Genomic DNA, 16,071 nt, shown 5'->3' with positions numbered 1-16,071 from the left:
GTTGAGATTTTAACATTCTAAAACATCTTAAAACGTGATGTTTCTCAATTTGAAAAGTGTGCAGAGTACTCTCTCTAGTTGATTTGTGTTGAGTGATTCTGACTAAAACTTAATGTATTGTTTAATGTAAAACGTTAACTCGAAGTTTTGAACTAGTTATATGATGATCTAGCAATATGACACTGTCAAAAACGTTATACGTTTTTTAATAAAATAAAACACTTTTTACTAAAAACAAACACAAGGAAGATACACACAAAAAAGCATGATACTATGTTATTACTTAAAAACATCAGGAAAATCTGCGAAGCATCACATCTCGATTTCTCGGTCAATATGTCGCCGTTAATTCTCGTCCTGCTGCTACGGCTTTATATGAAGGGCCATATGTGAAAGTGATCTAAAATCTAATATAAAAAAGTTGGCTCTCTGACAGCAGGAAAAATATAAATTGCGAATAATTCCGTAGTTGACAGAAACGCTGAAAACGAGGAAAAAAGTGATCGTTCGTCCGTGATTTTCTGTAACGGATCCAGTGCGAACTCTGTGTTAATAATGCAGCTTCTTGTCAAGATGATTTAGGTGGATTATACGCGCCCTTTGTTAACTGCATCGCCTGTCAGGATTCCGTAATATCTGGTTTACCCCAAGAAATAAATTACCCCCGCATCGGTTTCTATGTCGGAGAACTCTATGTTGTTAATTTATTCGAAACTTTGATAGATTGAGAACTAAAAATCGTATTAGTCTTATTTAGGGCAACGTACTGTACGCAAAAGATTACTAGAGAGAAAATTATTTTCGCTATAATCTGAGAGGTGGTGTCAACATTTATTTTAAACGTTTCTAGAGCATGAAAGCTGCCGCCAAAGCAAAAGAGCTGCGTTGCAGACATGCACATTGTAGCGTAAGCTTTTTCGAATAACATTCAAGCGTGACTTTAAAATTTACATAACTTGTTGAGATATGACACACACGACTATTTTTTGTCTTTTACAAAGGTGCATTTTTCTAGTTAGCATTTAAAATGCAACGTAACGATCTAATTAATCTCAGTCACGGTGTAGTTTTTACAGAGTTGTATTAATAGGAAATACCTGTGCACGTGTTCAGTCCGGGATTTTTCGTGTCAGAATGGGTAACGACTTAATTAACTTACCTGTATTGTTTTGTAAAATAAACATGTTTTTTAAAACTGTTTTCACATTAATTATGGTGCGTTTGACGTGTGTTTCATCGGAGGAAATTTAGTTGGACTTGACGTATCGTTTTACTTTTTTTTTTGTTGAAAATATGTGATTGGTACAAAATCAATTTACTGTCACATTACGTGTGATTCTATTTTGTTGTGACTATTTTAAGGCTTCCATACAAAATTCTAAATATTTTTTATAAACAATGGGATACTTTTGCATCAAACGAGTTGGCCCTTTAGGTCCTTCACTCGTTAGTGTCTTGTTTGAAAGAAAGCCCTTTGATGTCGGTCGCATTGCTGACGAAAACAAAACCCTGTCTTTAGACTTTTATTTCGCAATAGAAATGCTTCTTTGACTTGTTTTCTTGTAATCCTAGACTGCAAACAATCAGATATTAAAATTTCGCAACCAAACTTGAATTTAGGTTCATACATGATGTTGTAAACGAACAGGAAATACATAAAAACTTGTCAGAAATACATCTATATGGAATCACAAATGGTTTAGTTTCTTTCAACCTTGAAACAGACGATCTTTATACCATTTCCTGACAAAAATAAGGGATAACGCAACCGTTTTTCCGGCTCTCCTAAAAGCCCCAGCTTTTTTCGTGCGAGAGGGAATATAGTCCATTAGAGTTGTGTTTGCGATGCTGTACATTCATATATGGCCCAACAGTAATTGTTAAAAATAACGCCATAAGGCTTTATTGTCCCTTGGCGTTTGCACAATATCCTACCTTCTATGGCTGTGTTGTTCTGGATGGGTACAAGCGCATCTGTTTGCTTTGTTTTTATCCAGGTATAAAAGGCGCTTCTTTACAGTTTTTATTTCAAAGTGTTTCAAAAGTAAAGGCTTCTTTCTCCGGTAAAAAGTGATCATTAATTTCACTAGGTTTTAAGGGATAATGGTCAACTAGGTAAAGAAGAAACTATTCACATTATTTTAGATTATTTCGACTTTTTGGCCACAAAAAATGACGAAATCTTAGCCACCCTTTTTTTTACCATACTGAAATACTGACAACTCTTTTAATGTCGTGTACTTTTTAATTTACTACGTCCCTTTACATTTCCTATGCAAATGTCCTTTGTAGTTACCTTTAAAGTCAGTTTACAACAGTGGACGCTATTCCATGGAGTTCATTTTGTACCCAAAACGACTTTGATCTACACTATTCCATCACACGGCCGTCTATATTCAAATATCTCAAAACCCGTTTCGAATGTCGAAAAACATGGGAGTCGGTTCAGCACGTACTCTAGGCAATCCCGGTTTTATAGTAGGGAATAAATAGAAGTGAGTTATCGGTGAAGTACATTCTTAAGTCACCGTTACATTATCTTTGCGAAGAAAGTCTTTTCAGCCACTTTAAGAAGGAGAGAATAAATTTAACTTGACTGCAAACGGCAGGAAATAAATTTATTTTACGGCTCGCTGAATCAAGATAAGGAGCCCGCAGAAGGAGAACTTACTATATATTTTTATTTTGCAAGTTGTAATGTTATGAAGACCTGGAGAGTTTCTTTATCCATAGGAAAATGAGCAGTGTATTAAGCTTTTTAGCTTAAAATATTTCTTTAAATTAGGGTTTTTGAAATATTTTCAGTTGACAGGAGAACTATGCCATACAAAAATAGCTATTTATGTAACCAGTTACGAAAAGTTCGATTTTGTGTAACGAATGAATGTTTGTAGGGCGAGCGCAGCGAGGTCCTACAATTTGAATATATAGTTACGAAAAGTAAAACGTTTTGTCACTCTAATCAGTTTTGAAAAGTGTCAGTTTATATGCCAAAATTAGAAAAAGTTGTTTTTGCAACTTTGGAAAATAAAAATTAAATTTAAACCCTATACACTCTTATAGCAAAAATCAAAGTAAACTTTACGTAACAGTAGGTAGTCAGATTAAGGCTGCTAAAAATGTATTTTATACCTCCATTGTAATTATTTTGACAATTGTTACGTGACTGTCTAGGTAAATGCCGTTCTAGTATCACGTGACAACTGTCACATGTATAAAAATCGACAAACTTTGCTTTATAAAGCTCCTGGAGAATTATAACGTTTACATGTAGTCTTAGAGGCAAAAAGCGGTTTACAGCTTTATGGTAATTATTTTAAAAATTATCACGTAACTGTCTTAGTAACTGGCACTCTAAAGCCACGTCACAAATGTCAATATACCCAAAGTGTCAAAGTTTGCTCTATAAATTTGCTGAAACTAAATTATAGTAGATTTCGAGGTAGATTTACTTGCACTGTTAGATACGAGATGGTTTTTACAGCTTTAAGATACGAAATTTGTCAGTTGTCACGTGACTGTCTAAGTAAATAGTAGTGTCACGTGGTAACTGTCTTTTACGTCAAAATTGTCAAAGTTTGCTCTGAAGTGCTCAAATAATTCAAGTACAGTCAGTTTGCGGGCAGTTGTAGATGCGCGTTACTGTCTAGATAAATGCTGTCCTACCATCACATGACAACTGTCACATATTTAAAAAACGCCAAAATTTGCTTTATAAAATTCCTGCAGTTAAATAATAGCAGGCAGGTTTTCTTGTAGTCTTAGAGGAAACAAGCGTTTTACAGCCATATATGGTAATTATTTTCAAAGTAGTCACATGACCGTCTTAGTAACTGGCACTCTAGAGTCACGTGACAACTGTCATATACATCCAAACTGTCAAAGTTTGCTTTATAAAGTTTTAGAGCGTATGAATTTTAAAATAAATTATTGTTATTACTGCTTTATACTATCTTTCATAGGTATGTCAATAAAGTTTATCTCTCTCTAATAAAACTTTATTCCACTATTATTCAACTATCTTAAAGACATCTTTAGAGTTTTCCTTTTCGAACATTACATAAATAATAAAACTGATAACAAAGCCAACAGAATAGAATTTTTTGTGTTACTTGGGTTTTTTGTTTCTAAAATATAAAAAACTTACCACCATGCCTAACAGAATATATCTCAATGACAGGAAACCTTTATTGTAAACATTTTTGTATAAAATAACCGCAAAAACACTCAAACTAAATTAATGCAGCTTTTGGTACAAAAAAAGCAAAGCAAATTTATCCAGATTTTTCCAATCACCCAGTCTTTTTATGGTTGGGAATTATTTTGTGTTGAAAAGAAAAAAAAAACTGAACTGAACTTTTGAAACTTTTACTTGATCCAACTAAGCGAGTCGAAATTACAGTTTGCGGCAGTCCAGTATCGTTTTTTCCACTTATTTAGCAAAAGTAAATGAAGCACCGTTTAGTTTTATGCTTTTAGTCTCGTTTTACCGGCTTTTTTACAAACTGCTTTTTGAATATTATTTCAACCGGTTGATACTTGTATTAATTAAACTGAAACTCTGTTTGTTTAGCTATTAAATGAAAAGTACACGAGCAAAAAATCTCAAGCCCACATCATGGAAACTTCATCATTTAGTAAAAGCTGTCTTCTAGACAGTTTCTTTAAATTGCATTGTCTAAATTACAGTTTTCATCTCTTGCAAGCTTGGAATAACACAAAATTACTTGGTAACTGCTTACTTGGATCCGTAAATTAGATGTCAAGGAACAAGACTAAAAATATGTTTGTTACGTTGAAGCTTTTGAGAATTCAAGTGTTTTAAGAAATCTTTTTAGGAGTGGTAGAAAGTTATGATTTATTTCACTTGAGAAATATTTTTTTATTTCTCCAGTGGTATATACTGTCATAAAAATTAAATATGAGGAAAGAAAATAAGACAAGACTTAACCATTACCTACTGTAAATGTTTTGAATGTGACGTTTACTTCATTATTTGGTAACATGCAAACCGTTATATTATATTATAATTACAAACGATCAGAAGTTTACTCACTTAAACTATCTGCAAAACTAGTTACAGCCAGTTCAGTTTGCCTTTAATAAAATGGGAAAACCAACTTTTTCCCATAAGAAAGTAAATAATATACAGCGTTAACAGATCATTAACACAGTTTCGAACAGAAACTTGTCAATTGCATTGCAAATTTTCGAAAGCGCTTTATAGGTTTGGTGGTAACAACGTTATTAACGAAGTTTCGTAATTATCTCGCTGAACTTCTCGTTTTGCCGGTTGCCAGGCTTGTTTTATCTGAAGATGATGTTTCAATAAGTCTATAATCTTATACGTTTTGACGCTTGTATAGTTGGCAAACATTTATCCAACATTTGACGATGACTTTAAAAGCAAACAATAAATGTTCGAGCTTAGCGAATAGGAAACTATTGATGTACTTACTGAAATCCTTAAAAAAACGTATTTGGTGTTTAGTTGGTTTACTGCATATTTTGTATTATTTGATTAAATTACAAAGCCTAAAGCAACAAATAAAGTATTAAAAAACGATTATCGATTTGGATCGTTCATGAAAAGCACGATAACAATTTTTCTCGCGAACCTCATAAGCACTCGAGCTCAAGATGTATGGCTTAATATTGTTTACTTGATGATATATTGTTTTACAACGTTTTGAGAGCAAAATGACTGATGGGACAATAAAGCGCTCAAAGTTGTACGTCATAGCTTGAATTACGAAAGGAAGGGCTGGTCGTCCGTCGTCGAGGACTAAAAATACGGCTTTTAAACTTTGAAGATTTATTTTAGCCATACGGAGGCAAAGCAAACTCGAAACACGCCACCAACTTTAATAAATAGATGCACTCGTTATAGAGACTGTTTGAAACAGACACTGCAATATTAATAAAGTTTAACGGAAATTACATTCAGCTATTCAATTCCGCTCTCCTCTCGACCCTTCACTGCAGATAAAACGCTTTGTTTTGTAATTTATAGGGATTTTATGACGGTGCTCACTTACTCAAATCGCATTTTTCCCCTTCATTAAACTGTTACTGTTCTATGCCAGCCAGAATCCCAGATAATCTTATTTCACCAAGTGAATATTAGCCTGAATGAAAATTTTAGTCTTTGGTAAGAATATGCAAATAATTTGACAATTTATGGAAAACGACCCACAATGCAAAAGGAAAAAAAAAGAGAGTATATAATTTGTATTTGTTTTATAATTTAATAATTTTAAGTTAATTTTCCTAAAACACAGCGTTCTATTTGTAGTGTTGCTTTATTTTAACCAATAACAAATCTGCCTTTAAAACCAATTTACTTAATGTACTTGATTATTTTTTCGACTAACAGCATTTCAAGATGATCTCACAAATCTTAGCAATATTTCAAGACACTCAAACGTCTCAAAATTGAATGCTAACCCAACCAATAATATTTTCCATTCTACAAGTTGAAACAGCCAAACTTCAATTGCAATAAGTCCAAGTCGTGGAAGACTACATTGCTCAGTCATTTTAAACTTTTAAATCCTTTGGTTTTAGAGCTCATTTTTAAATTGAAGAACACAAAAAGTTACATCTTAATAGTGTTTTACCTACATTTTTGACGGCTTCCTAAAGAAATAAAGTAATTATTAAAGGTTTTTGGGTTATTTAAGTATCTGCAAAACTTCTTAATCGTTATCCAAAGTTTAAATTTATGTGGGAAGAGTATTTGCTCTATATTCTGCTCAAAACGTTTTTCGTATCATTGATCAACATGATAGTAGTAAAGTATAAAGTAAGTTTCGGCAAATAATTATACAGAGTGTTCAAAAAATAAGATTTTAAAAATTAGGATAAGTATGTAGAAAGATGTGTGTTCAAAAAACGAGAAATTTTGGAAATAATGACAAATAAGTATAGTAAATAAAGCACATTTTCTAATTTTTACGTTTGTTTAGTATGACTTGGTCATGCTAACGTTCGTATAGTTTATTTTTTATTCTGATGATGAAAACAATACAAATAAATAAAGCGTAAGAAGGTAGATTTGTCGCATTATTTACTTTAAGAAAGTATGCCATTATTTCACAAAGTTACCCTCATTTTGGATCGCCAACAAGAGAAAAATATGAAAATTGGACGGTTTTATTTGACAATTTTTGTGACACAATTTATTATTATTTTGATGGAATTTGCACACAGACTTTAAATAGACACTACTTTATAAGAAAAAATGCATCAATCAAATACTAAACTCTTTTAATATTTAAAAAGTTATTGTTTTTTGGCCTGCAAACGCCAACGCTAATAATATCTCAAAAACGGTTCAGGTTAGATATAAAAATAAAAAAAAATAAATAAATAAACATAAAATATACTTAGAATCCAAAAAGTTGGTAATATATAAAAATAAGAAAATTGGTTTCCACTTCTTTTTCCATAATCAGTTCTCGAACGATCATTAGAAATTTCTAAAATTATCAAAAACAAATTTTTAAAAAGAAAACCGCTTGAAAACTTTTACAAAATAATGAAACAGCTCAAACATTTCGAGTTGAGTAAATTTATCTAACTGCCTGAAAGGTTGTTCACTATTGATGCGTTATCCACGAGACCCATTATTGAACTTTGTTCCTTTTATTACGGAAACGTTACAAATCCAAATTCACCCGAACATAACTGATTATGATGAATGAGGGTCATTTATCAGAATTTTCGAACGCTACCGTAGAAATTATTCGGCCCGATGCTTCCGCGCCCTAAAAATCATTACCAATTTACAGTTCCACACTAGCCAAAATTAAGGGTCCGGGATACACAACTACCCCTTTCACCCCGAGTTTTAAAATCCAATTACACCAAAAGAGAATTGCTTCTGAAACTCTACAAAGCGGCTTTTCAAATATCGCATTAAAAAGTTTAGTGTAAGTTTCATACGGTCAGGCTATAAAAGAACTTCCTGCACTTACATCGCCATGTTTAAGTCCAGAAAACTCAGTAATTTAATTAGGTTCGTGCAATTCAGCATTTTATTTTTACAGGGCAAAAATTAAGAAAAGAAAGTCCAACCAACTGACGTATTAATGAGTTTTCTACGTGTCTTTCTTTTTAAACACTAAAAAGCGTTAGTTTTACTTTTTTACTGATTTCACGGGAAATGGTTCGGAAACATCCTCTGATATTTACTGAGTTTGGTTTACTTTGAAATTTAACGGCGAAAAAACTTTGAGTAAATTCGAGAAGGAAACGCGAAGCTTTGAAAGCACAACAATGTCGGTCGGTACATGAAAAATTGAGGTGGTCAACAAAACAAAATCATTAATTACGCTCCAAAAACAAAGAAATTTCATTTGCCAAAGTTTATATACTGGAATTGGTTTAGTTTTTTTAGTATTTTTGTTTTTATTGTTGTAGATTTAAGGGTGAAAAGCGGTTTTGACCTGCGTTTCTAAGATTTGAACTTTGGCTCCTCAGATCCAGCTCAATCGGCTTTAGAGTAATAATCTCTTAAGTAAATTAGTTTATGTGTCTAAAACTAGCCATATTTACGAAACAGCTGTTCAAAAGTTTTCTACTCACCTTCACAGTACCTACAGTTTTCCTAGTCTTTCTAGGCATATTTTCTTAAAGTCACCACTCAAGTAACTTCATAGAAACCTGTGCTTCTATTATTTGAGGCTACAAATTCATTACTCTTTTCCAGTTGTATTCTTCCAGAAACATCTTAGAATGCGACAAACCATAAGGTTGGCTTAAAACTTTTGTTCTGTGTAATCTCCCCAACCAGAGAAAGAATCTGGTACTGTAAAGATTGTTTTGGTACCCTTTTAGTCAGACTTCTTTTTTGCTATTTGAGTTTTCTGTCTACTATTTTCTCATTGCTTTTAATTTCTCTGTGTATTGGAACCCAGAGTAAGGTAATTTTAGTATGTTTGTCTATATATTCTTATACAGTTTTAGAAATCGAATGGTTGAGCTCGGAACTATTATGGCTGCTTAATTATCGGACAGAATTATATTGCTTTGTCTGAAAGAAATTGGGTTGTACTTTCCAATACTGGCTCTGAGAGTTGTTGGTTTTTGATCCAAAGGCTAAAGCTAGAGGCTTTTTGGTAGAATTCTAAAACTCAGTAGCTTACTAGCCAAATAATTCTATTGTTTTCAAGTTTATCAGCTTTATCTTTCTTGACATTGTTCAGTAGTTTGGGCTTGCACCATCATTCTTTAGTTAATCGTTAATCTATTATGTTGTTTCAAGAAAACTCTCGTTAAATTTAAAAGAAAAAAGTCGAGTGATGTAGGATTCTTGAACCATGGTGGTAGTTTAAAACCTCCAAATATTTAAATCACTATTTACCAGAACACCATCAGCAAATTCAGTAATGAAAGGAAGTAAAACAGAAAATGTAGTTTTTTTGCATTAATAGAACTAAATTGCTTTCACTGTTTCTAATTTTTAGAAAAACCTAAAAACAATTTTAAACTAAAGCCCTGCAAACGTCAGAGAAATAAAATAAAAACGTCGGCGAGTCATGCTCGCATAAATTATGAACGGCCTGAGCAAATCCGACAAATTACCAGTGCGCGTCAAAAAATAAATCTGGAGCTTTCCGCATCCAAACTGGCACGACCTCCATTTACTTCTTACTCACATTTACGGTCGGCCCCTATTTTCAAAACACGTCGCAACCGGAATAAATCGGGTTTTCGTGATGAATATCTGGGAACAAAAACAAGCTAAAAACATAATTAGTAATTTCTGTAATAATAGGTTGAAACTCCACTATTTTTGTATACATTTGGTGTAGTTTACAATATGTTCTCGAACTCTTTAAGTGGAAACCAAACAAATGTAATATCGATCCTCTTTGAACGTTTATGCATTCGATACATATGCATGTATTCCACAGGAATATGAAATAGCCCCCAGAACGTAATTTTTTATTTATCATAATTTCCATTTATATTGAAAATAGTTTAGTATGCATTGACAAGAAACAAGGTTGTTTGGTTTTTAACATATGCTGATAAACCTCCCAAATATATTTTTTTAGTTAAATATCAAGGCGAAGCAACTTTGACTCTCTTTTTTTTCCAGATCATGGAGGCAACCTGCAGAAAAGGAATTCTCGGTCACATAGTGAAAAATTCACTTGTGGTGTTGTTTTTTCGGTGTCTTTATGCAACTCCATTACATGGTAAGCAATTTTTTTATTAAAAGTGCTTTATTAAGGGAGTGATTGCTTGTAGGGCGCTACGATTATTCACAACCAGGAAACTTCTCGGATAGTCTCTATCAACTGAACTGCTCCGCATCAATTTGTTACATCAACGATACACGAAATGATTCCGCCACTAATGTTACTGTCTACATTCCTTATGAAGCTTTTGGAGATTTTATTGTCATGGGATTCCTTTCAATTGTTTTGGGTATGATGATTCTTGTCACAGTTATTGGTAAGTATCCAGTTATATTATAATATGTTGGTTGATCCAAAAACATTACTTGATAGACTTGTGTTGGTGTGCTAACTGCAGTTTTGTTTATACTCAAAAATTAGACTTGAAATTCTCATTGCAAAGTGTAGGAAACACTCGGAAAAACGGGTTTCAGGGAGATTAAAAATACCGCTCCAGAAAGGATTCCACTTATTGAAACTGGCAGCCGGGTTTGTGAACGTATTAAGACGGTATGGGTAGCTGGAATAATTGAAATTATTTAGCTGAGAAGCCGAACCGTTTTGTTCGACTTAGTTTTATTTCGTTTCAGAGTTTCAAAAGTGTTTTCTCGCGTTGTTCAGTGTCGGCAACGAAGTGGCAGTAAGTGGCCGATTTCCTTTGGGATTTGCTATTAAACCCATTTCTGAAACTATGAAACTTTTAAAATGTACTGCCAAGTTATAAAAATACAATTTTTCAAAATTAAGAATGTATGTACTTAAAGCTGGTGTTACAAGTTCAATTACAAAGGAGGAATACAAACTAAAAAATTTAAAAAATGGCTTCTCACGTTTATTGTTAAATTTATTGCACTTATAAGAGGATTCTAAATGAATATTTATTATAGCGGAAAACACAAATTTTTGCCCAAACGCTAATCTGTGCATATTACATTTCGGCTTGCAGTAATAAATTTGTGAAGTTCGACTGAAAAGTTTGTTATAGATAGGCAAAGTTTGGCCAGAATTTATTCAAGCTTCCTTTAAATTTACAATATGATGAACGAGCATTAATCTTCCGGAGACCTTAAAACCAGCTCGAGTACTCGCACGGAAATTTTATTTCCCAGTCTTAATGGCCCATTTTCGGTTTTATTTCCCTTGTTTTACCTAACCTTGAGCAATATCAATTTCCTTTCGCTCTGAAAATTACCTTAACGCAATATTTACGATGAAATTCAATAGTGTCGCGTCGGCATGTGTAATCAATTAGAAGCGACCTAACCGAACTAAAATAAACTTTCCCGGCCTTGTCGTAAAAATTTCCCGCTGATTTAATTAAGCGGAAGTTATTTCCCGGCCCTTCGGTATATATATACTCCTCAATAGGAACTGCTCAATGTTAATAAACTGCCAGCCCTTAATGAAATATTCTCCAGGCCGCAATAAGGGCCCAGCTGGTAAAATTGAGCAGGGCCGAATAATATTATTACCACGATATTTTTCTTTATTTATTTTTTATGCTTTGTGGGTTCGTCCACAACGGTCCTGAAAATTTCGCATTTCAATTTTGGTAGGGTTTGCATATTAAATCACATTTTGTGTAGCTTTTTGTAATATTATAACTAAATTCAGAAAGTTAATTTTAAATTCATTCCACTTTTTATGAGAGAATGATTAGTACGTTAATAAGTCAATGGCCGGAAAAATACGAAATAAAATTTTATAAAGTACTAGGAAAAGTTAATTAAACCTCTTGAATGTAGTTAAAGCGTTTTTCAATTTATTTTTTTACTAAGGTGATTTAGTTTCTACAAGCTTTAATTTTACTGAAAAAATGCTTATGTAGTAACTTTGTTTTCAGCTGAGATTTACACTCAATTATTGCTTCTTATAAGTGGAATTGCAATAAATGAGCAATAAAATACTAAGTAACAAATAAATAAACTTTAATTTTTAAAAAGAAGTAGTAGTCCATATCCTTTCAGTGGAGTTGTACAAGTACAGTTTACAGTTTTTAATTTTTAAAATATTGATGCAATTTCCAAAAACAATCTTGGAAACCATTAGGGATACAAAAATTTTGCGCGATACCTTAATATTTATAACAAAATTTCTGCACCTAGTGAAGGTTTACATCCACTTAGAACCGAGTAAACGCGGTCACAACTGGCAGAACCTTATTTTTAAATTTAACGGTTTTCCTTTTTGTTTTTTAAACACCCTTTATACGTTTAGTTGCGTTATGATCAGCACGATGGTAAGTTTGAGCTTTTAGCAGTCGCTCAAACCCCAATTATGGCGGATATATGGAATTTTTAAAATGTTAATGTAATTTGCAAAAAAAAAAAAAGAGTCAAATATCTCGGTAACGGATAGAGTTTCGGAAATTTTTCAAGAGACGAACAATGTTCAGAATAACTTTCTGCACTCAGTGGTCTAGGTTTACATCTACTTAGAACCGGGTAAACGCGGACACAACTGGCAGAGCTTTATTTTTTAAATTTAACTGTTTTTCTTTTTGTTTTTTAAACACCCTGTATACGTTTAGTTGTGATGTGGTTAGCACAAAGTGAAAGAGCAATTTATGTGAATATATTGAGCTTTAAGCAGTCGCTGAAGCTCTAAGAATGGCAGAGATACCAAATTTTGATGCAATTTTCAAAAAAAAGTAAAATGTTTAGAATGGCTTTCAGCCCTTATTGAACTAAATTTATATCCACATAAAACTGGGTAAACGGAGTCGCAACTGGCAAAGCCTTAGTCTCAAATTTAACTGTTTTTCTTGTTTCTTGAACACACTGTATATGTTCACTTGTGTTTCTGTTAGCATGAGTTGAAAGAGCAATTCAAGACAAACATTTTCAGCTCTTTATAGTTGCTGAAATCCTAAGAATGGAGGAGATACAGAATTTTTCGAAAATTTTGTGCTTACTACTGTAGGCAAAAAAATTAAAGTTATATGCTACAACGATTGTAATACAAGGGTAATTCTTAGTACGTACTTTTTCAGAGAGAAGCCAGATTAGGTATCTTAGCCTAATCTAAAAGAACAACAAAACAAAGATTCTGTCAAGAAAAAAGAGCAAATTACAAAACGAGAAGCAAAAATACTAAACTCCCACTGACGAAGTTATGAAGTCTGATAAAAGAGACAAAACAGTGACAGTTAGGTTAAAGCGCAACTCTTCTATAATTTATAACTAGTGTATTTCTGACAATAATACGTTTTGCAGTCTCATATAAATTGCTATTCAAATGGAAGTTTGAATAAAATAATTTTCATTTCAGTGTTCTTCCAAATTAAATAAATCACAGTTTCCAATAAGCACAGAAAATTCAACCCATCGAATAGAAACGCTTCAGCTTATTCAATTTAGAGAAATGCTCGCTATTACACGTAACAATATCTCCTCAAAAAAAAAACTTAGCAATTTTCCAATATAAATTAATCTTTATAATGAAATTTCAAATACAAAATTGCTAAAGAAACATGTTTCAATTTGATAGGGCATTGTATGTATGTGCACGTTGTACAAGTAAAAATGTATTTTCCGCTCTAAATTGGCGCCGTTAAAAATTACCCAATTTAGGTTGGCATGTATCGAATTGGAAAATGGCAATAGAAGCTTAAAAATAAACCAAATCCCTTAAAGCCCGGCTAGAGAGACGTTCTACTGTATTTAAAAGCGAAGAAACCTTAAATATTTTACGTGGACCGAATGAAAGGGTCCTTGAAAGAAAATTGAGTTACGAGACAATACAACGTAGAATTTGAAATTAAGTCCTACGAAATAAAGTTGCTTCCGAGCAATAATAACTCGGATATAATTCAATCTTTACCGAGAGTCGCGTCTGCCGAATGGGAAACTTGTTCCCTTTCAGAAATTCGTCACATAATTTGAAAGCAAACCCTTTTTGGTTTCACTCTCTAAGGAACGACAAATTAGGGTTCATTTTTTTCGACAAATTACTTACTGCTAAATGTAATGGTTTTTTTTATTTAGGCATTTTGGTAGAATTACTTTCAATCCTGGGAGACAATTTTTTTTCAGACACGTTCGGTAATTACAATTTCTTAATTGTCATTAAAATGAGTGAAACGAAATCAATAAAAATGAGCCAAGATTTAAGTGATATCGTAAATTTGGAAGATTTGGCGTCCCTATATAACTGAAATACCATCAATTTTGTGGGTACAATTTTTTTACAATAAAATTTTCAGCATGATCCACATACAACAACGAAAAGTTTGTATTTGTGTCGTATAGAGACGACTGAAAAAGGGTCCCCTAAAACATTTTCAAATTAAAATTAATAACCACACAAAAAAAATGACTAGCAAGTAACATCGACAGGACCCTAAGGACAGGGACGGTTTTTGGTTCATATACAATGGACAGCAAATTGCTCACGCAACATACACACCGACACAAAAGGCCTTTTTTTAAGACTTTATATGCCACGCGGGTCCCTTTTACGAGTCGCCGCTATTATTTATAACATCGGCCCTTTTCAAGGGACTGCGACTACCGCGATAAGGAACCCGGAAATAACTTCCGCCTAATTGAATTGATGTAAACTATTCTGGCCTAGACGCCGCGCCCGGATGAAACGTATTACCTCGAGTGGTCTTTTCCATTCTTTTTCCTGGTTTTACCGGATTTAAGATAAGTGTTTCCAGAAATTGTCGTTCGCCGAGCCACGAGGACGTTTTTGTTTGCGTTTTTAAGTGGAATTTATTTCGTTTGGTTTGAAACGCTCGAATGGCACCCCCTTGAAACTTTACCGTTCAAATTATTGCCAGAGGGGTAGTTTCAGCGTGTTTTCTGCGCGAGAAAATGGCATTCACCTAAAGGGTTTCAAGGAAAACATCCTTTTCCGTAGTTTAAAAGTAAGTTGTTTTAAGATGAGGGTTCAGAAGATAAATCCATAATAATTGTAAGTAAGCAAAAGTGTTGAAAAGTAACTAAACTAAAAGCTTGTATTATAACATTATTGTCATAATCTTTATTTGAAAATGGAAAATAACATAAACCTATGAGTTGACAAACTGACTCAAAGGATGAAGGATCCTACGATCATCAAAAGATTAAATACAAAGAATCTTCCTAAAACTGTAGAAGGTTGAATCATATACACGTCATTGCTTGCATTCTGAGACTTTATGACTAAGAAATGATGGTGACTGGAGGTAATCGATAGTGGAGAAGAGTATATTGAAGAGAAGATCGAAAAAAAAAATTCGTAGCTGAGAGAATCACTGAAGTAGTTGGAAAAATCGATCCAAATCCAGGATTCTACCCCGAGCTACCCCAAATTGATCGTATCAATCAATTTTCTTCTCTCGACTCGTAATTAATGTTAATAAATGAAGATTTAGGATTTGTTGTATTAAAATTAAAACTATTATTATTTCTACATGGTTTTAGTTCAAATAATGAATACTAAGACAGATATACCAAGTGCACCATATAACTATCAAAAAAACCATTTTACATGCTATGGAGCGACTTTGGTGACTATTTTAAATTTAAAACGAAATTCAATTAATTTTTTTAAGTTAGTCTTTTCTGTTTATTTTTTGCACACCCCATATATATTTAATTGTATTGCGGTTAGCACGAGATGAAAGAGCGGGTGACGCCGAACATTTTGAGCTTTAACAGTCGCTAAAACCCCAAAAATGGCGGAGATACGGAATTTTCAAAACTTTGATGAAATTTCCAAAAAAAAATGAAACAAGTGGAATATTTTGGAAACGGTTACGAAAAGAAAAGACCAATTATATTTAGAATGACATTTTGCACTTAGTGAACTAGGTCTACACCCACTTAGAACCAAGTCACAATTAACAGCGTTGGTTTAAAATTTAATGGTTTTCTGAACACCCTGTGTATGA

The 16,071-nt window shown here is 33.0% G+C and overlaps 1 protein-coding gene across 3 annotated transcripts in view; it reads left to right on the top strand.

The window, feature by feature from the left end:
* LOC145728257 (5-hydroxytryptamine receptor-like) overlaps window positions 1-16,071 on the top strand; it is a 117,906-nt gene that overhangs the window by 82,288 nt on the left and 19,547 nt on the right. For all 3 annotated transcript variants that reach the window (XM_081978340.1, XM_081978341.1, XM_081978339.1), the window contains 2 exons: window positions 10,109-10,208; window positions 10,261-10,467. In XM_081978340.1, the coding sequence (XP_081834466.1) occupies window positions 10,112-10,208; window positions 10,261-10,467 (304 nt within the window). In that variant the 5' untranslated portion in view covers window positions 10,109-10,111. The remainder of the gene's footprint in view (window positions 1-10,108; window positions 10,209-10,260; window positions 10,468-16,071) is intronic.

The sequence above is a fragment of the Ips typographus genome, linkage group LG4 (genome assembly GCF_016097725.1).
Source record: "Ips typographus isolate SLU linkage group LG4, UJ_Ityp_2.0, whole genome shotgun sequence".
In the NCBI taxonomy this organism is placed as follows: domain Eukaryota; kingdom Metazoa; phylum Arthropoda; class Insecta; order Coleoptera; family Curculionidae; genus Ips; species Ips typographus.
Note: the sequence above shows the minus strand (reverse complement) of the source record. Positions and strands in the feature narration are given on the sequence as shown.